Source organism: Paracoccidioides brasiliensis (assembly GCF_000150735.1).
Source record: "Paracoccidioides brasiliensis Pb18 unplaced genomic scaffold supercont2.4, whole genome shotgun sequence".
Classification (NCBI taxonomy): domain Eukaryota; kingdom Fungi; phylum Ascomycota; class Eurotiomycetes; order Onygenales; family Ajellomycetaceae; genus Paracoccidioides; species Paracoccidioides brasiliensis.
This window is the reverse complement of record NW_011371361.1, coordinates 375,840-396,311: the sequence shown is the minus strand read 5'-3', so window position 1 is coordinate 396,311 and position 20,472 is coordinate 375,840. Positions and strand designations below refer to the sequence as shown.

General features: G+C 45.5%; 8 protein-coding genes across 8 annotated transcripts; 7 read left to right on the top strand and 1 right to left on the bottom strand.

The window, feature by feature from the left end:
* Window positions 1-280: 280 nt before the first annotated feature.
* On the bottom strand, window positions 281-2,698 carry PADG_03628 (uncharacterized protein; the record flags this gene model as incomplete). The annotated part of the gene is made up of 4 exons (XM_010761230.1): window positions 281-1,376; window positions 1,431-2,100; window positions 2,156-2,369; window positions 2,441-2,698. 4 exons carry the CDS (start codon window positions 2,696-2,698, stop codon window positions 281-283), a joined length of 2,238 nt encoding a protein of 745 aa, XP_010759532.1.
* A 2,225-nt stretch (window positions 2,699-4,923) lies between these two features.
* Window positions 4,924-6,264, top strand: PADG_03627 (uncharacterized protein; the record flags this gene model as incomplete). The annotated part of the gene is made up of 3 exons (XM_010761229.1): window positions 4,924-5,495; window positions 5,571-6,136; window positions 6,227-6,264. 3 exons carry the CDS (start codon window positions 4,924-4,926, stop codon window positions 6,262-6,264), a joined length of 1,176 nt encoding a protein of 391 aa, XP_010759531.1.
* A 1,736-nt stretch (window positions 6,265-8,000) lies between these two features.
* On the top strand, window positions 8,001-8,807 carry PADG_03626 (uncharacterized protein; the record flags this gene model as incomplete). Its single annotated transcript, XM_010760818.1, has 3 exons — window positions 8,001-8,275; window positions 8,310-8,502; window positions 8,532-8,807. The coding sequence occupies 3 exons, from the start codon at window positions 8,001-8,003 to the stop codon at window positions 8,805-8,807; spliced, it is 744 nt and encodes a 247-aa protein (XP_010759120.1).
* Window positions 8,808-9,336: 529 nt separating this feature from the next.
* PADG_11632 (uncharacterized protein) lies at window positions 9,337-10,139 on the top strand (the record flags this gene model as incomplete). Its single annotated transcript, XM_010761566.1, has 2 exons — window positions 9,337-9,366; window positions 9,573-10,139. The coding sequence occupies 2 exons, from the start codon at window positions 9,337-9,339 to the stop codon at window positions 10,137-10,139; spliced, it is 597 nt and encodes a 198-aa protein (XP_010759868.1).
* A 160-nt stretch (window positions 10,140-10,299) lies between these two features.
* PADG_03625 (uncharacterized protein) lies at window positions 10,300-12,046 on the top strand (the record flags this gene model as incomplete). The annotated part of the gene is made up of 3 exons (XM_010761228.1): window positions 10,300-10,684; window positions 10,748-10,994; window positions 11,059-12,046. The coding sequence occupies 3 exons, from the start codon at window positions 10,300-10,302 to the stop codon at window positions 12,044-12,046; spliced, it is 1,620 nt and encodes a 539-aa protein (XP_010759530.1).
* Window positions 12,047-12,872: 826 nt separating this feature from the next.
* Window positions 12,873-13,094, top strand: PADG_11631 (uncharacterized protein; the record flags this gene model as incomplete). Its single annotated transcript, XM_010761565.1, has 1 exon — window positions 12,873-13,094. The coding sequence occupies one exon, from the start codon at window positions 12,873-12,875 to the stop codon at window positions 13,092-13,094; it is 222 nt and encodes a 73-aa protein (XP_010759867.1).
* Window positions 13,095-13,731: 637 nt separating this feature from the next.
* On the top strand, window positions 13,732-14,141 carry PADG_11630 (uncharacterized protein; the record flags this gene model as incomplete). Its single annotated transcript, XM_010761564.1, has 2 exons — window positions 13,732-13,980; window positions 14,013-14,141. 2 exons carry the CDS (start codon window positions 13,732-13,734, stop codon window positions 14,139-14,141), a joined length of 378 nt encoding a protein of 125 aa, XP_010759866.1.
* Window positions 14,142-16,341: 2,200 nt separating this feature from the next.
* On the top strand, window positions 16,342-18,176 carry PADG_03624 (uncharacterized protein; the record flags this gene model as incomplete). The annotated part of the gene is made up of 2 exons (XM_010761227.1): window positions 16,342-16,416; window positions 16,482-18,176. 2 exons carry the CDS (start codon window positions 16,342-16,344, stop codon window positions 18,174-18,176), a joined length of 1,770 nt encoding a protein of 589 aa, XP_010759529.1.
* Between the last annotated feature and the right edge of the window lie 2,296 nt (window positions 18,177-20,472).

Below are 20,472 nucleotides of genomic sequence, written 5' to 3'. Positions count from 1 at the left end.
CCTTACTGACGTCAAAAGCAATCTATCCGCAATAAAGATTACAAGTTTTCGAAAAGCCAAAGTGCAATCAGCCTTGAACATTGGAAATTCAAAAAAATACATTCAAATCCTAACCTCACCAAAAGTACATATGACATCTGGCAAGACGGATATTTACACATCAACTATTCAAAACAATAAATGATTTTCTCACAACCAACAAGTCATACCAGGGGGGGGAAAAAAAGGAGAGAAAGAAAGAAAGAAAGAAAAAGCAAAAAATAAGAAGCCGAACACCATGTCAAGATAGCAAATGCCGCGTTTCCACAGATTTAGAACTGCCGCCCTTCCGCTTCCTTCGCCTCTTCTTCTTCACTAGATGGCCGGCAGGATCTTGAGAAGTGGATGGAACTTCATTACCGTTGGTGGAAATAAGAGCTTGCGTGGTATGGACTCTAGCGACACTTGAACCATGTACATCGCCTTCCCCAACACTCTCTTCGTCTACTGAAGCGCCACCACCTGTTTGCAAAATTACCTTGCGAATGCCGTTGCTGTCGATAATCTGTTCGGTAATGCTTCCGCTCCGGGTTACACCACGTTGATGAACGCAATCACGAAATTTTGATGTTTCAGAGCTGGCAGTGCTGTTCGGTCCGCTGCGGTGGGAAAGGGGGCTGTGTGGGGCATCTGTTATCCGATTTTCGTTTTTGGATGTGGTAAATTTGAAGGGTTCTTCGAATCGGGTGGATGGGTCTTTGGATATGCCATCGGGACTGTTTTCTTCTATGGTTTCGGCGCTTAGAGTATGTAAGGTTGGTCGTATCATCGTACCATATGTGGTTTGCAGGGTTAAGACGCGACCGCTTGTGGTCCTCCCTGTCGAGCGGACTAGAGATGGGTTGCGTGTTCCTACAGCACTGGTGAGATCAGACGGAGGGCGATGAAAGGGCATGGCGTTGCGATCCGAGCTGATTCCTTCCCCTGGCTTAATCTTAACAGCCTGGTACCTTGTCTGTCGTGGATGGCTTGCGAGATTAGACGGGCCTAGATGTTTTAGATGCTCACGGATTTCTGGAGTTGGGCCCCGTCTAATGATTGGGGTGTCAACAGAGTCTGTGCTGTCGGATGGGTGAGATTTTCGGAGATAGAAGGTGGTTTGAGGGGGGGTTCCGTGGTCTACTGAATGCTTGTGTGAAAAATCATGGCTATCCCTGTGCCCTGCAGAGTTTGGTTGATCTTCAGATATATCAACAAGATTTCCGTGTGATATCGTGGAAGCGCTGGGGGGTTCTGCGACGATACGGCCCTTCGGGACACCAGACTTTGGTGCGGGGGCCATACGACGTATGGCTTTGTGTACGTCAATAAAGACGTCAGACTCATCGATGATTTCCCTATTATGAATTAGCTGATTTATTCTAGAAATATAGGACTTTCTTCAGACATACTCTCCGATAAGCTCCTCGATAACATCCTCAAGTGTCACAACTCCTAATGCACCATGATCCTCACCAGGAAACTCTGAAACCAAGACCATATGAGATTTGCCCTCCTGGAAGAAGTTGACAATATCTAGACAGCTAGTTTCGGCACGAGTTTCAGGGAGTGTCGCAAGTGCAAAATCTCTCACAAGCTTGCAGTCTTCCGGGTCATAGGTTATAAGCATCTTCACCAGAAGCATGCCAACAAAATTGTGGGGTTGCTCCGGAGCATGGATAGGAATCCGAGAGTATCCCTGTGACAAGATCAAATCCATCATCTTTTCGTCTAAGACTGTGTCGGCAGACATAGTGAATACGTCTTCCATTGGGATCATAATGCTGCCCACGGACTTTTCTTTGAGGTCAAGGACGGCGCTAATAATAGTAACCTCATCAGAGTTCAATTGTTCGCCAGCTTGACCCAGGCTTTTGTGCAACGTGACCAGAGTCTTCAATCCGGCTTTCTTATATATAGTTCCATGGTCTTCGCCCAAGAGTTTGTCGAGGAGCTTCGCAATAGGCCAAGCAACCGGGGACATGATATACATCAAAACAAGAACGCAGGGCGCCATCCATGCTCCAATTGGCAACCCATAACGGACGCATATCGACTGGGGAACGACCTCACCAAAGACAACTACACTAACATCAGCTCCGGCTAGTGGTAATATAGATATGGACGGGGCACATACCGATAAGTGCTGTACTGCCCAATACAGCAGGCCATCCGCCTCCTAGAGACCTATCAAGGACGATGGGAAGCGTTTCATTGGTGATAACATTGCTGAGCAATAACGTAACCAAAACCCAATGTTTTCCCCGTTTCAGAAGGCCTAATACTTTTTCCGCGTGATTCTTTTCGGCGCCCTCGCCTGAAGTTTTTATGACTTGGAGATAGACCTCATCCTGATTTGAAAAAGAAAGAAGCTGTTAATATGTATCCAAAATGGTGACCGGTGAGGGCTTATAGGGTATACCTGGCCCATAAGCGCAATAGTTAACCCAGCAAAAGCGCCTCCAGTGATCACAAGAGCGGCAGCCACGGACAAATATAGCCACAGGCTGGGGCCATCTAGAGCTTTGCCATCCTCTCGTGTGTCCTCTTGTGTGGCTCGTTGGAAGGATCCAAGGATCGGAAAGGCTGATACGGTAGGGAGCTGAGCAATGGCAAAAAACAGCAATTTGGCGACTGCCAGCGTTACTGTTCGTACGGCCACATGCTGCTTTGGATACATCGAAGACAGGGGAGCTTGAGGTTTAAGGTCAGCAAATTGTGAAGGGAGCTTAACGAGGGTGGATAAAACGACGAGAGAAAACACTAACTCAGGCGAAAGGAAAGAGTATTTCAGTCCACACAGCCGAAAATATCAGCAAAACGGCGCGCAAAAATTGGTTAATATAAGAAAATGGGTGACAAGACCCTAGAAATGATATCCGTGTATCTGTGAGAAACAGACCTTGGAGTAACAAGCTGCAGGTTTAAGCCAAGATTCGTAGAAGTACTCAACAGAGCTGGCCCAGATGCGATCAAGAGCCGTCTTGGCGGGCTGACGTAAAGAGCGGGGAATGGATTAATAATTCCCCATCGACCAGAATAAGAACATATTATCGAATTTTTGTTGGACAACTTCCTTCACGTGACCTATTTTTCTCCATATATAGTTGTTCTCGTTGCATGCAAACTTTGCAATCAACCAAGCTTGCCACCTTGTCGATTATAACATGAAAAAAAAAGAAATATCTACACTCAACAATCACTAATCAAAATTAAATTCAATGAAACTAGAGCATATCTTGTTTTTGTATACGGAGTATGTTTAACTTTATTGCAATTGCTGTACTTTTACAGTGCTCATATATATGGTCTAGTCTTTGCTAGTAGAGATGTGAAGAATTGAAAAATAAGAATCATAAATATACTAGTTACTGAATACAGTTCTAGTAAATACAAGAACAAATTAGTTAGAGAAACAAAAAATAAAGAAAAAATAAATTCATAAATGTAAATTTATAATAATGAAATATTTTATATAGTTATCAGTTAAAAAAATAGTTTAATAACTTATTAATTCACTAGTTAACTTAATGTAATTTATTATTTAATAATGAATCACTTTGATATCATTAAATATTAATAAATTCAACCCTTATAATAATTAAATATATAGCTATTTATTAGAGTAGTTAATTATAAATAGTATGTTTAATAATCTCATAGTCATTACAATACCATAAAGTTTATTGATGAAATATAGCTTCAATTTTAAGCTTCAATTTATCAAGGTGTTGAATATATATACAATTTTTTATATAAATAAAATAGTTGTGACGGCGTTATCTACTGAGCAACGGTAACTGGCGTTGTCCGAAGACTGACTAGCAACCGCCTAGCAACCGCTACGGAGATAAAGTTAAGGAGGTCCGTCCTCAGATCCCTTCTTTGTAAATCACCTTAGTATTCGTCGAAATAGCTTACCTAGTTGGCAATCCAAACATCTGCGCCTAGATTGAAGCCGTAGCACATTAGTGATTCGGTCATTAGTAGTTATAACTAATTTTCAAGTGTGAGAAAAAACTGATTTTTAATTTTTTCTTTAAATAATTGTATATGATCACTCCATATAGCTGCAGTAATGATTGTAAAGGATATATAAAATCTCATTGCAAAATAAAATCTATTAAAGTTTTAAAAAATCTTCTTTATGAATATTATTATTTTGAATAACTTCATATATCATCTCTAATTATTATTATTTTTTTAATCTTTGAATTTTCTACTTCATCTGTTGATACAATATACAGTGATTATAATATATATATACTGGAGAATGATGTTAAATATAGATACTTAATTGACTTTGAGAGTGATGATAAAATCATAAATATATTCTTGAAGTAGAATCTATATCATTTAATACAGAAACTTCAGTTGAATTGAAAAGCTTCATTTATCTGCATTCAGTAATTGCTTGAGAAAAATTTTCTCTTTAATCTCTTGTCAATTTGTGATCATTTGCATATATTTCTAAGTGTGATTTGATATCAACATTTGCATAGAATAGTTTCAGAAATGTAATATATTTTTGCAGCTTTCATCTTTAATATAAATTTTTTTAATTTATATACAGCAATTATCAACTGCATATGATATTCTTGAGATGAAACCATTTTGAATAAAAAACACAAAGCAATGATGTGTTTAGAATCCGCCGCTCGGTGGTTTGGATTAGTTAAACTAGTTAGTTAACGTTAAGTTAGTTAGTTACCTTAACTAGTTAGTTAACTAGTTAACTAACTATTTCTCGTTGTTATATAAGCGGGGACGGGCTTGGCATGAACGCGGCTATCTTCGGCGAATGAACAACGGCCAAACGGCGGATTTGTCTATAATCACCAGGAGGAAAACATCCACCTCTAGAAAGATGAACCATCTTGTTTTCACTCAGGAATACCGCACACAATGGCACACCGCTCCCATAACGTTGCGCGAAGGCTGCTGAGCCCATTGTGTCGCACCCGTCTGTATTCATCTCATGCTCTGTCGCCTGCAGCACATCTTAATTTGCCGATCAACTATGGGACGACTCCGCTCCTCCACCACTCGCCGTCCACGATAACATCCTCTGCAGAATTGCCTAAGACCGGGGTCACGAAACGACTAAACCTGTACCAGTCTATCAATTCAGCACTCCGGACTGCCCTGTCCACATCAGATCAGGTTCTTCTTTTTGGAGAGGATGTTGCCTTTGGAGGAGTCTTCCGCTGCTCTGTAGACTTGCAGACAGAGTTTGGGTCTGAGAGAGTATTTAACACCCCCTTGACAGAGCAGGGAATTGTGGGATTTGCAATTGGTGCTGCTGCCGAAGGGATGAAACCCGTCGCGGAAATTCAGTTTGCGGATTATGTCTATCCCGCCTTTGACCAGCTTGTCAACGAGGCGGCGAAATTCCGATATAGAGAAGGGGCCACGGAAAGCAATGTAGGGGGTCTCGTAGTACGAATGCCCTGTGGGGCAGTAGGCCATGGTGCTCTGTATGCAATTCCCATTTCTTAGCTGTTTCCTCATAGGTTTGCTGTCTGCCATCAATTCGCTAATATATCCTGAAGATACCATTCCCAATCGCCAGAGTCGCTTTTCACCCATATCCCAGGTCTGCGGGTTGTGATGCCGCGGTCACCCACACAGGCAAAGGGACTTTTATTATCAGCCATTCTCGAATGTAATGACCCTGTGATATTCATGGAGCCCAAGATCCTCTACCGCGCTGCAGTGGAACATGTCCCAACCGAATCTTACACCCTTCCCATTGGCAAGGCTGACATCATCAAACCTGGAAAAGATTTGACCGTGATTTCGTACGGTCAACCTCTCTACCTCTGCTCTGCAGCCATTGCAGCTGCCGAGAAAGCGTTCAACGGCGTCAATATCGAGCTGATTGACCTTCGAACCCTTTACCCATGGGATAAAACAACCATCCTGGAAAGTGTACGGAAAACTGGAAGGGCGATTGTTGTGCACGAGAGCATGATGAATGCCGGTATTGGAGCAGAGGTGGCAGCTACCATCCAAGAAGGCGCATTTTTGCGGTTGGAGGCTCCTGTCACTCGTGTTACGGGCTGGGACATTCACTGTGGCTTGATCTATGAGAAATTGAATATACCAGATGTTGCTAGTAAGCTAACCCTTAACTTTTTTTAATCATCACTACATAGTCCTCGCTGAGCCAGGAAAATACTGATTCACTAACACAATGCTCTCATAGGAATTTTCGATGCCATTAAGCGGACACTGGAGTTCTAAAACAGCAAACACCGACCTTAGCGTATTTCTACTACTCTCTTCATTGGCCAATCCTCCTGGGATAAGGGGTCTGTATCCAACTGAATTCCCTCATCTCCAGATAGCCATGGTTGTCCAAGCGTCTGCAATCCGTGGGATGTTTGCTATAGACTCTACAATCACAGTTTCAGCTGTCTACTCTTATAACTCTTGACTGTTTTCGGGATTCCAGTCCGATGTCAACCCGGCCCCCGCGTGTTTGTCATCCAGGGCTTCAAGATCTCCCTTCTCCAGCAACCACCCCTACAGCCTTCGCCCTGAGTTCCGTCAGCAGATTCGAATCGCAATGCCCTTGCCATCCGCGATATGAGTTATGGGAGAATTTTAAAGCGTTTGGGTCAAACCTCTTCAGTCTGACACGCGCAAAAATTTTTTTTCCGACTTTTTTTGCTCTTTGGTCTACTTTACACGCTTTTCTTCATTGCATGTTACTATATCGCTATCAAGAAAGCTGGTTTTCAGTTTTGGATACACCTTACACATATATATACTTGCAACCTAGATAGAGCAACGAATGTATTCATAGACATATTAACTATAGATTTTGTCATTGTTCTTTGGGGATCCTTCATGACGACTGCCTACAAGGCCTACTTGATGGATTTTGCCCCTGTGGTCACTTTCGTGTTAATATACCAAAACTTCTTCCATATTCTAACACACCAGACTGTTTACGCGATCTCACTAGGTAATATGCAAGATGTTGTTCCATCTGCCACGACGCTCTTTTCTTCGGCTGCTACATTTGCACTATCTTTAGTGTTTATGCAATTCCGAGCTTCTATGAAGTTCTTCAACTTCAAAAAGAATGTTCAGCAATCAATCTTCTGTTGGTGCGAAAATGCGTTTTGATATCTCTTGTGGAACATACAAACGATTCTTGAAGAACAATGGCTGAAACGACCGGAAGGGACCGAAGAATTCTAATTGTAAGGGAGCCTTTCTGTTGGGCGTATGTGGCCCGGGCTGCCGCCCCGCCGCACGTAATATAGCGTATATTAGATAGCTAGCTAGGCCTCCCAATATGAGAGATTCAAACCATCCCACACTTTCTTTGTCTCTCGTGATTGTTCTGAGAGTATACAACAATTATATAACCTGAAAGTTGCCTCGCATCTCCCACAACCGTCACTGGAAGGTGTTCATTTATAAAACCCAACTTAGAACCCCTGGCGCAACGCACACAAGGCTCCTACAGATAGCATGTATATATCTAGTAAATAGATCCTTCATCCCAAGGCGAACATAAGTTGTATGAAGAAAGAGGGGTGGGAGCCCCCCTAGGGCCTCCTCTTCCTGTTCATAGGGCCTTGTATATATATTATCAAAGAACTCGTTTGTCGACCGTTCTAGCCCTTGTCACACATCACATTTGCATCCCGCTTACTGGTTTCCTGAGTAGAAAATACTGCTGTCAAAAACAAGAAAACATTACGATGGTCACCTGGCCGAAGCCCACACAGCTTCCTGGTAATATTCTTCACACATATCAGTGAAGCTCTCGTTGCCAAGCCAAAGTCCTGTGTTAGGGGTTGAACAACACAATAACGTAACAACATATCCGTCTGCTCTCTCATACTCTATTAAATTCGCTTACTTCTGGGTTTTGTCCAGTGATGTGAAGTAGGGCTCATCGGAGTACTCCTCGTAAGTTGCCATCCCATCCATTGTTAACTGTAGCAAGGGTTTCTGATTGTATGGTCCCTCCAGTTGCCGGCAATGCTTTCTACGCATTCGCCAATTTCAGGGCACGGCCACTTGCCAAAGTTCGTACGGATCTAGAAGCTGAGTGCGGTTGCGCGGCCGCTATCAGAAACCTTCTCGAAGGTGAAAATAGTGCGCATGCCTCTGCCGTTGCTGTACTTCGTGAGACGCACAACGAGGCACTCATCTCCCACTCGAGCAGTATCGAAGCGCTCGAGGGGATATCCAAGCCCTCAGACGGCACGCCGACAAGGTTGCAGCAGGAAAGGTTCCAAAAACCAGGAAATCATGGCTCATGCAAGCGAGATCCAGGGAACGAACCGAGCACTTGTCAACATGGGGGGGGGGAGAGAACTTGAGAATGCCCGGTTTTCGGAAATGGAACGGCACACGTATGAAAGCCTGATCGCCGACTGTCAGAAGGCTTTATTCGACAAAGGACACCGAGCACAGACGGGCAGATCGACAATCTCCAGTCCAACGGTTGAACCATCGGTGCAGAGTGCCAGAAGCTGCTTGCACAGGTCCAAAGGCAGCTAGCAACATCAACTGCCCTCACGGATGCTAACGCCAAGGTTATCGAACATCAAGCACATATCGATCACCTGAAGCAGCGAATTAACCAGCTCGTACAGACGCTAACAGACGACTTGACCGGACAACAGCTCGAGAGACTCCGCACAAGGGTGCAAACTCGAGCGAAACGGAACCGCAACCACATCAAAGACAAAATCAGGTCCAGCCAAAGGATCAAGGGTCTAGAGGAGGATCCACGGAAGGCCGCAATTGCTCCTCAGTAACGCCAAAGCGGCGACGGTCACGACCAAATCCAATCAAAGCCAAAGTGGAAGAGCTGGGAGTAAAGGTCTCAAGAGTTGGAATTCACTCTTGAAGATGAGGAACGCCAGGCTAAGCGCGCAACAGGTCCAAATTGAGTTTCAGCAGGACAAGATCAAAACTCAAGAGTGTCGGTCGGCTTAGCGGCGGCGTCATTCCTGCGTTGGAGGAGGGAGGATGGACAGAAATCCGGAGCCATCAGCAAGAGAGCTGAGGAGCCGCAACAAGCACCCGCACCAAAGAGGTAACGGACGATGGCGCATCAGGCACCATCTAGATGGTGATGCTGAACGGCCATGCAACGATTAAAATCAACAAAAAGTCGATGCTGTTTGTTGTCCGCAGATGTTGCCGGTTGAACCAGAAGTTGGATCACGTGCGGGGAGACCGATCGGGCCCAACAATTTGCTGAGTCAGATGTAACGTACCTTAGCCCCCAGCGGACAAATAAATCGGGTAATATTTAATCAACGTTCCATCGTGGGATCGACAATGGCCGATGAGGAAGAGGTTAGAAACAGGGTTTTTTTTTTTTTTTTTTTTTTTTTTTTTTTTAAAAAAAAAGAAAAGGCGGCCAAGTTGCCTGCGAATTTTAACGCGGCGACGCCATCGACAATGCCTGACGAGAACCCGCCAGCAAAAAGTGCTTGCTGTAGATAAATTATTATTTCCCGTCGTTGTGCAACCTTGCGAATTGTTAGTTCTGAATCAGAGCGGGTCGCCTTTAGCCGCAGCAAACCCGGGCCAATGCCAGCCCTTGCCAGCCCTTGCCAGCCAGCCAAGGCTCTCTGGCTCAGGGCTCTGGCTCAGGGCTCTCTGGCTTCTGGCTTCGCAAAGTCTGCTCAGGGGCATCTGAGAGATTCCGCCAACCTTTCTTTCCCGCCCTTTCTCCCGCAGGAGCGAACCGTGGGAGCCAGCCAGCTAGAGCTTGGAAGCAGACACATCAATGGCAGCAGCCAAAGGTGCAACGATCGTGTCACGGAGTGCAAGCACACCTGTCTCGGCGGGTGGTTGGGAAGATTCCAGTCCAGCTTCCAAGTGGCCCTTATCGGAAGCTGCAGTTTGGGCGCCCAATCACTGGTGCGACACTTATGGGACCTGGCCTGACACAGTTTAACACAGTTTGGGCTTACAACGCAGATCACGTCCCAAACGGCCACTTTTTGAGACTTCTCAGACCACCCGCATATAGGAACCAGCCGAAGTCAACGTCTGATAACTATCTTCTGTTGGGTAGGAACAACGCAACCCGGTCAAATGATCTTTCGAAAACTAACGGCCCTGCCATGCCTTGACTCTACTCCTGTTCCATCTCTCTGAAGACCTGCGGAAACAGCCATCTTAGTCCTCTTCGAAATGAGCCTCTAATAATTCCACTGGAAGGCCGTGCATTGTTTTCAGATCCAACCGATTTCGAATATTCCTGGCGAGAGCTCACCTCGATATCACCTTGATATGTTCTCAAAGCAAAGCACCAGTGATGACGAAGACGACGTTGAAGATGTACTTTTTCTACCAAAGACTCCTTCCTTGGAGCAGCCGACGTTTGCATCAAACCACGTCCCAGATTCGACTGCCAGCTCCCAACGGAAGCTCCGCATGCGACTTACCGTTGTTCTCTTCGCTATTGTTCTTGCCTTCGAAACTGGAGGGTCGATGCTCTCTGCTCCTATGACGCGCATATTTGAGTCTATAACTTGCCAACGCTATTACGAACAGCACGACAAGTCCAAAATAGGCAAGGATGGATATATCCCAGAAGAGCTTTGCAAGAATAAGGAAATACAGAGGGAGGTGGCGATCGTGAAAGGTTATGGAGAGTTGTTTGATGCCTTATCTGGTAAGAGGGCTCGTCCATGAAGTGGGTTAGAGCCATGATCTCCCCTAACAAATGAATAAATAGGGGTCTTGCTCTCGATGCCATATGGCCTGTTGGCGGATAAGTACGGTCGGAAACCTGTATTTTGCATTTGCATACCCGGCTTTGTCTTGAATATGATTCTCACCGGCGTGATCTTGTACGCGACGAACACTTTCCCCTTGCGTATGGTTTGGCTATCTACACTGGCTTGGTTGTTTGGTGGCGGGTTTGCTGTGGCTAGTACAATGGTGTGGACAATGATGGCAGATGTCACCGCTGAATCCCAAAGGTTCGTCTCTATGGAACAAAGTACACCCATTGAGGGAAATGTGGTCACTGATTTTTGTCAACAGGGCTGCACTTTTCTTCAAGTTCGGCGTCGCAATAATGGTGTCTGAATTCATTTCCTCCGTGGTCACTTCATGTCTAATGAAATACAACCCCTGGATCCCAATGTGTATCGGATGGAGCCTTACCCTGATTGGAATTTTACCAGCAGTCGGGTTACCTGAAACGAAGGGGGCATTTGCATCGGAAAAGGAACACGCAGATGAGTTTCCAGAGTCAATACCGTTGAACTACGAACATAACTCTCTCCCGCGTGAACAATCCCATGAACAATCCCATGCTCACATCAGATCTTATGCCAAAGGATCCCATCTCCTCTCGAAACTCAACAGAATGGCATCCGAGTTCAGCTTCATTTTCCAGGATAAGCATCTCATGTTCCTCCTGTCCACATTCCTCGTTTACAGACTGAGTCGCGGCACATCGTGGCTGCTAATCCAATATATATCGAAGCGTTACCACTGGACGCTCGCCAATGCCAACTTTCTAAACTCCTTCAAATATATCTTAACCGTATTCCTCTTCCTCGTTGTCCTGCCTCTCTCCTCGTGGTACCTCACCTCTTGCCGACGCATGCATTTCCGACAAAAGGACCTCACCATGTCGAAAGCCAGCGTCATCCTGCTTCTCATCGGTACCTTTATCATGGGCATTTCACCCTCAATATCCCTTTTCATTACCGGTCTTGTCGTCCAGACGCTTGGGATTGGATTTGTCTTCATTATTAGATCCCTGGCCACAACAATGGTACATCGAGATCAGACTGCACGGCTTTACACGGCGATCGAAATGTTACAGAGTATCGGTGTGACGATTGCGAGCCCAACAGTGACTATGTTTTTTAATTGGGGATTGGAGATGGGAGATGGATGGATTGGGTTACCCTGGGTGGTAGCCTCTGGGCTCTTTGGAGCGACAGCTATATTGCTGTGGATGTATAGACTTCCTTCTCTTGCGAAGCAGTCTGTTGCTCTAAGCTCGATTGCACTGTGATTTCATACTGCTGGATGTTTTCATTTTATTCACGCGTCCTTGTTGCTTTCTTTGCTTCTCCCTTTTATTTTACAACAGAAAACGCCCTTGCTGCGAATTTCGCATTTTATTGAAACTATACCCACACTTTTCTTTAAATTTGTATAAGTGCCCCCCCTTTTTTTTTTTTCAGTGTTTCATTCACTTATATTCTGACTTTCTGTTTCAAAAAGAAATACACTTGCTGCTATTTGCTTTTATTGAACTATACCCATATTCGTTTATGGTTGAATTTGTTTCTCTTCTCAAGAGGTATATCCATGTCTTGTTCTGATTGAATAGAGTTAACTGCATACAACAACAAAAGCATGCCTTTCTTCCACCTCTTTTCTCCTTTTTCTCTTCGTTCTTCATTATTGGCATATATTAGAACATGAGATACCAATAACTTTTCAACTTCCCATTCGCATGAACCTCGTGCCTCGCAAAAATCAAAATCCCTAACTAACCATTTATAGATTTGCCCCGCTTTTATTTATTTATTTATTATTTATTTATTATTTATTTATTATTTATTTTTTTGGGGACGGCGAATCTGTGCCTCAAGGACTCCTTGGTAATGCAGTGAGAAGTAACGAATTTACGTCTTTCCCTTTCGTCGTCTATAGTTATTCCCCATGTGGGTGGGGGTGTGAGAGTCTTTATAATAAAGAGTGTGATCTCAGTGTTTATAATGTTACTTTCGCGCCACCCCCCACCTCCCCGGTTTAGATAACTTTCCAACCCCAGGACCTTTTGGCTGTTGCACCGTAAGCTCTCTACACGCTGAGGTTGTGCTCTATACGAAATGGCTTTTGCGAGTGTGGTGTCCCGAACCCTGGCTTGCGGGCCACTGCGGGCAAGGCACAAAATGAGCTGGGAGAATACCTTTGACCTGCTTGGCCGCCTCCCATCGAGTGCTCGCGGTTGGGTCTCCGACGTTCTTGTAGCGTCAATAGAACCAGACCTACGCTTTCGATCAGGCCGTCACAATAGTGCGCTTTTGGAGAGGATATTTTCGGCCAGCTGACGGGATTAAACCGGTGTTGACAGCACTAATCCGTGGAGTGCCTGGAAGTTCCCATGGGCGAGAGTTTGCTCTATAGGGCGGTTTTGCGATCGCAGCATACTTGAAACTCGTCAAGAAACTCCGACGTTGACTGCAAGCTGCATGAGCAATCAACTCGAAGTTCTTGGACCAATAATTCTGGACAAGAGGTGGGATGCGCCAGGTGCTTGTCCAGACAAGGTACCGCCCACGGCCTATAGATAGATCACCATTGATATTTTTCCCCCTATCTCTTTCATTCCAAAGATGGAAAGAATTCAAGATGGACCACAGCGGCTGGGAATTGTATTAGGAATGTCCTTTTCGCTGGCCCCGGTGTGTGGTTTGATCCTCTCGATAAAGATCCCGTCCCGTGCGCTGGAAAGGCGAAAATTGTTCCATAGAAAAAGATCCCTGGGCGCTCTGTCATTTGTAGTGATGCACAGCAATCGGTGGAAAAGAATGTTGACAGGGTTCGGTCGCATTCCTGCAGCGCTGCGAAGTAATCTTCCTCGCCTGATTGCCTTCGCGGGAAGACTTGGGTGCTCTCGTTGTAATGCCCTCGAATGTGGCCATCCATCCTGATGGTTTTTTATTTTTCACGAGGCCGCCCACACCGATGTCCTCGGGTTCTACGAAAGCGATACCTTCCAAAAAGCTAAAGCACAGGATGCGGCGCTGGCTATCCGAAATTCCAGGGAGCTATTGGCTGAAATTGGCGTGCTACACCTTTACGACAAGAGCGGAAAGTCAGGTCACTTCTTCCAGAGGAGTTATGATCTATCTTGCAATGTCGCATGGGCCCAAGGCGCTGAGTGATCACGTTGGCAATCAGGTTGAACGATCCGCCAAATGTTTCAAGCTGAAAGTAAGCTCCACAATTGTTTTTTACCCACAGAGTCCGAGATTCCGAGTCCGGAGGCGGACGTCAGGAAGGCCGTGATTGAGGATTTTTCTGGTAAGCCTCCCCTTGCCCTCGCCTGGGGCTGGACAGACACAGTCAAACGTGCAACCGTGGGGTCCACTTAATTTTGGTTGTGTTGTGCCTCCCTTGAGGGAGGGACAGGTTTTGTTCAGAGTTAGTTACATGGTTGGAAGCAGACGTATTTTGGAAAATTCTTATATATGAGATGCCAACGTTGATAACTTGGCCAATGCCTTTCTCGTTGGATTGACGTAATTAGCCAGCCAGTCAACACACGCCGCCACTCAGTTGTATGATAAAGAGTCTCCAGGCCTGGTTCTTCTAGAGACTTTCTGAAACACCTATCATTTTCAAGCAATTCCTGAACTTACCTGATATCCAGACCTTAACTTTAGTGTCATATTGGAAATTTTAGGACTCGAGATGACATGGTCAGCGCTATTATTCAATAGTTTCGTGAGGATTCTCTCCGCAAATGAGCCTGGCTATATTCATAACGCGGACAAGCGGCTTGATACAAATTTAGGATCTTGTTCCGCAGGAGCATAAGTGCCGTATTGCAACGAATTCAAGGGCCAGCGGGTTTTTAGCGTTGAGTGTGATAACTTTGACAAATTTGATCCACATTGAATTGATTTACTATTATACAAGGAAAATGCACTCGAGTTTTTGAGGAACAAGGCGGATTTACTGTGTGTCGATTGAAAAGGGAATGGAAACTTTTCTCCAGTGGATACAATCCATAAACTACTCCGCAGTGAGCGTTTTATTGGCTGTTTGCTGCTGGGACCCATATCTGCAGACGGTTGTCAAAAAACGGCGGCAGTGGTTTGGTTGTTCTGAGGATTTATTTGCCTGAGACAACTCCACACCCAGGGGCCATTCAACAGAATGAGCATTTTATAGGAGTCTCCTTCAATTCCACCGTAGCCATTGCTCAGAAAACGGTCACTCTGTAATGGAACTTCCACCCGTAGGAACAAGAAAAGCCAACCCCATTGGCGGCTGACTCAGCGGTTAGATCTCTAATCTCTAAAAATTAACTAACTAGTTAGTTATAATTATATATCAGCCCATCCACTAAACTGTATCAGATCTAGCGCGTTGTTTCTCTCTCTTCTCTCTTCAAGGGGATCATTCAACCCCGAAGCGCTGTTTCTGCTACAGGGAGTGCTTCAGCATTGTGGCGCTGTGATTGGCTGAGCCCGGGTTACCAGAGGTCAAGAAGGAGACACAGTTTCAAGGCAAGGGAAGGCACAAGCAGAACTTTCAGGTTTTGCAAGGCTGTGTGGGTAGAACTCCGGGAAGGAAACAAGGAAAAGAAAGCATGCATGCATGGTGTTAGTCAGCCATTTCATTTTCTCACTCCTTTCTGCTTATTTCTTTCAGTCCGTCCTCTGGACTTTTTTGGGCGTCTTTTTGGTTTCTCCCTCTTCTCCTTTTCTTCTCCTCCCCCGTCGACTGCATATAAATAAGATTCTGCTTTGGGGAGTTTTCCTCTGGATTGACAGTCGTGGCTAGCCAGATGTTTTAAAGAGGCCCCCCAAGATCCGATGTTGGACAGCGCGTTGCATCCAACCAACCAACCAACCAACCAACCAACCAACCAACCCCCTTGGCTTGGCATTGTACATTCAAACCCGCCAACAGCAGTTATTAATCCCGCACTTTGTATATAAACCCACAAACACAGACGCAACAACACCCTTTTCAAACTTCCTCCCAACCACCGTTTCACGGGACAATCCACCTGTCCGCTCGTTCCTTCACCAACTCCATTTTGCGGTAATCTCATTCCTTCTGTCATCGATCTTGACGGCCCCCGACTCAATCCATCCGTTCATTTTTGGATTCTGTCGTCGCGCGCCCCTCTTCATGTGCTCAATTCCGAGTTGTCGTGACTGCTGACAACCTCCCATCTTTCCAAAACTGCGATGTGACACCTGCCCTCTCAGCCCCTCTTCTCAGCGGTCGCGCGTAGTTATCCCCAATCGCGCTGGACATCAATTTTCTACCCACACTCATTTGATTGACCACGAGACATCCACCTCCTCGTAATACCTGCCTTGCTTATTTCCTCCTCCCTCTGGGACCGGCTGGACCGAAGGCGATCGCTATCTACCCACTGTCCTTGCACTCGCTTTTACCGAAACTATTCAGTGCACATTTAGCCGAAGTTCCTGGTTGAACTCGGTTACAATCGCTTTTTAAATCTCTCTCTCACTCACTCACTCACTCACTCAAAAAAAAAAAAAAAAAAAAAAAAAAGGTCTTCGAACACATCCAGAGAGTTCTTTGCAAGCAATGGGTTGTTTTACGTCGTCAAGAAAGGAAGAATACTGGGGGCATATGCGAGCGGAACAGAAGTGGGAATACATTGTGGGTTACCCCTCTCCAAGATTAATACATATTGCTTATATATAACCAACCACAACGCTTCGTAGAATCTATCGGACTTCAAGTCGACGTCGTGTTTTACTCAGTTCTCCTATGTCATTCTTTGGGTCTCGGTCTTTATATCAATTGCCGTATATGGTGTCGATACTTTCACTGCTGTTAACTTGATCGCATTTAATCGATGGTCGACGGAGCGAGAACAATTGATCCCAAGACACATCTCAAAATGGATCTTCTCTGGATGTATTATGCTATCATTCGTTCTCCTGGTATGCCGGTGGATCCGTGCGGTGCGTGTTATCAAACAGGGCGGCGTTGCCCAGAGCTATCTGGACCCTCTGGCTGTCAGAATTCAAAGTATCCGCGTGGGAGAAAACGGTCGTGGCTGGCGTCGTTTCTTGGTCTTCTACGCACTCACCAAGAGCAAGAAAGGCGCCGATTACGTCGCCCTTTTTACATACTTCAACTTTGAAGCGTGGACGCGAGTTGTTATCGCGGAAGGACCCCGTCAATTTATCAATGCGACAATTCTTTACTCTGTTATGGAATCAGATCTGATCCTCCGAGGAGAGCACGCTCCCCCGAAAGGCATATCCCCTGTAGCGCAATTCTTTTTCAACGTTCGAACCCTGGCTGATAAGGATCAGCGACAAGCAGTGGTTCTCTCTGCGATGTTTTTTACCCTTGTTATCTGGGTGGTTTCGATTCTAAGTCTATTCGTTTCATGCATTCTCTACCTTCTCTTCTTGTGGCATCATATACCCTCCGAGGACGGCTCCCTGACCGCCTACTGCCGTCGTAAGATCAACATCCGATTCGAGCGAATCGTCAAGGAGAAGGTTGACAAGGTCTTGGCTAAAGACGTCGTGCTGCAAGATCGCCAACTCTCTGACTCTGAACTTGGAATTGGCTCTTTCAAGCGACAACCAACCCTGCCTACTTTCCATCAAGCATCCTCGGACAAACCTCCAGAAATGCCGACCCTATCACGACAGACCACTCTCACGACCCTCCCACCATATTCACTCCCTCCCACGGCAGGCCCTAATTCTTACCGCCAACCAGCCCTGCCCGAGCTTAACTGGTCCAATGAGGACCTGTCCATGGGCAGCAATCACATTTCTCGCCTCTCAGATGACAACGTACCACTAGTGAAGAATGGAGGAGCTCTCAGCTATACCAACGAACCACGCTATAACCAAAGTGGACCTCCAACTCTTGACCCAATCGATACTCAAGGAATGCCACTGTCACTCATGGCCGGCCCAAGACCCCACGAATACCGCTCACCTGCTGCCCTAGATTCATCATCTACCCTCAACGAACAACAGTTCTCCTTCTTACCAGCAATGCCAGCTATCAGCGACCGACGCTCACCAGTGGATCGTTCCCAGTTCCCAACGCCGGCGAGAGCATACACGCCACGCCTCCCTTCCAACAACCTCAGCAGGAGTAATAGTTCCAACGACTATCAACACTTTTCAACTCATTCCGCCAGACAAAGCCCCGCTCCGCGAAACCAAGGTACTCTTGACCTACCTCTTCCTCTTCCCCCCGTCCAACAACAGTTCCGAAATTTTGCTCGTCCGGCGACGACCTCTCCGTCAACCGGATATCGGAATGGCAGTAGGGATGGGAATAGGTCTGTCTCTGATCGATCACGGCTGCAGAGATCGGGTACGGCGCCGCCACAGCAGAATCGACCGAATTATGGTGGAGTTTTAAGAAATATCAATGGTTGATGGCATAGATGTTTATTCAATGGATTGAATCGATCGTTCAATGACGCGTTGTGCGCATGTAGCATATTTAGTTTAATTTGGGAGACTCGACCTCACACGCCTGCTGCGAAATTTCCCTATGTTCCCCCATCTCCGTCACCCCAACGTTTTACTTTTCTTACTTCCATCGCGACACGGTCGAGAAATCTGCATGGCAATATTCTGTCAGCTTTCCGTTGGCTCACGCTCATTTGCATACAGCGCACTATGCTACGCTATCGCCCTCCGCGCTATATCTTCTCGCACCACTCGAAGCCACGGTCACTACACACATCTCCCTCCAACATCCTCCCTATTTTCCACATCACAGCTACATCTTACAACACTCACAGCTACATCTTACAACACTCATTCCCCCAAACATATATGTCACGACCATTTAGTAACGCGGAAAAGCAAGCTGGATATCTTACATTCTGCCATGATGAACAAAAATGAACCGTAATATCCCTTTCAACTATACCATTTTTCTCGGGCGGGGTATTTATATTTATTTGCTTCTTCTTTTCCCTTTCTTTTCTGCCTTCCCCTTGACAAATTTCGATTCCGGTTTTAGCTACTCACCTTCTTCTCCTTTCTTTTTGTGCGTAGACGCGTTTTCTTGCATTATCCACTTTTCCTTCATTAACGCAGTCAATCCTTACCCCCCTTTACGTTCGTGTGACTTTCCCTCCCATGTACCCCGTATCGATTTAAGCAAAAAGAAAATCCAAAGCACCGGTGGACATGTAAAGTTAACAAATATATCCCTTTCCTACAACTTCCCGTTTTCTATTTTCTTCTAGCAAGCAACATACGTAATCTCAACCCCTATGTTACAGACTGCTCCAATTATTGCCTACCTACCTACACATCCTGGCAGGAGCATCATCCATTGTTTCATTTTAGGTTTTTTCTCGGATACCCTTGGTCGTTAACGTGGTTTTGTTTGCCCCTCTTTTAACTATTTCGCGGTTCTACTTCTATACAGTCTACTGTTAGTGTATATATGAAGTGTCAGGGAGGGAAGTGAGAAATGTAATGGAATCATCATGACTACCTGAATGTCCTGCAGATTAGACATATCCATTCCCTGCTCAACTGCTGTCTCTAGAGTCGTTAGGACTCTTTTTGAAGCTGAGCTCCATGATGAAGTCTGTTAGCAAGTATGTCCTGTGCAAATTGCAGCAAGCTCAGAGGAATTTCACTGAGCCAACTGCATTGTGGAGACTCCATTCACATTGAAACATCCACATGAGCGAGTCCATGTTTGTGAATGCCAATTTGCACTTCTGGTACCAGACCAGAAATGAATGGAGACACAGACTGACACTCCGAGCCCCATTAGATGCGGAATTATAATATGTAATTCTGGGTTGAAGTTAGCACCAAGATTTACTCGGGTCCCCACTGTTTAGACCCACATTCCACGGAACAGACCCAGCCGAACAAATCGTTGAATATAAATACGGGTCGTTGTTATAAAGTAGGTAAAAATTGCTCATAAGTCCGTTGGATAATGAAGGATGCGTAGGTTCAAAATTTTTCATCTCTATGGAGTTGATTCTGTAGAAGAGCTGTGTAGTGTTGGTCATCCATTCTTAGCTGAAAATGGAGTGTGCATTTTGCTCTGGTGAGAAGAGAGTGAGTGCTACGAACCATTCTATCGAGATACTGCCTACATTATACTCTTACACAATGATGCTTTCCCTTGGCCATATTCCCCTGTAGGCAGTGCTGTGTGGTGCAGTTGTGACCCTGGCCTTCTTAATTCTAGCCATGAAACCGGCCTACAAGAGCAAAAATAAAATAAAATAAAATAAAATAAATGAGAGAAGAAGTAGTTTGATGGGTTGTTGGTTTGGCGGAATGACAGGTGATGACATAGCATCTGCGTTGTGGAAGTCTATAAGAAAAGTTCCGTCCGACGAATTCTAGGATAGCCTTTTACCTCTTCCGAAGCATGGGCGGGAGCAAGAATCGTGATGTACCACCTTTTCAACCGTAGACAATCTGTGGATGTCTATAATACAGTAGTTGGCATCAGTGGTGTGAAATGGACCCTCTCAGAGCTTCTAAACCAAGGTTTTGTGGTTACTCGAAAGATCCATCCATGGGGCAGAACGCCAGAGGGGATATATCTGTGAGTTGAGTCCGGGGAAAGAGAGTTGTAACAAATCACCGCCCGCCATGCTCAGAAACTGGAATTTGAAGATCAAATTTGTAGAAGAAATTCCACATACCGACCCACATATTTATTCAAATCGTGACGCTTCGT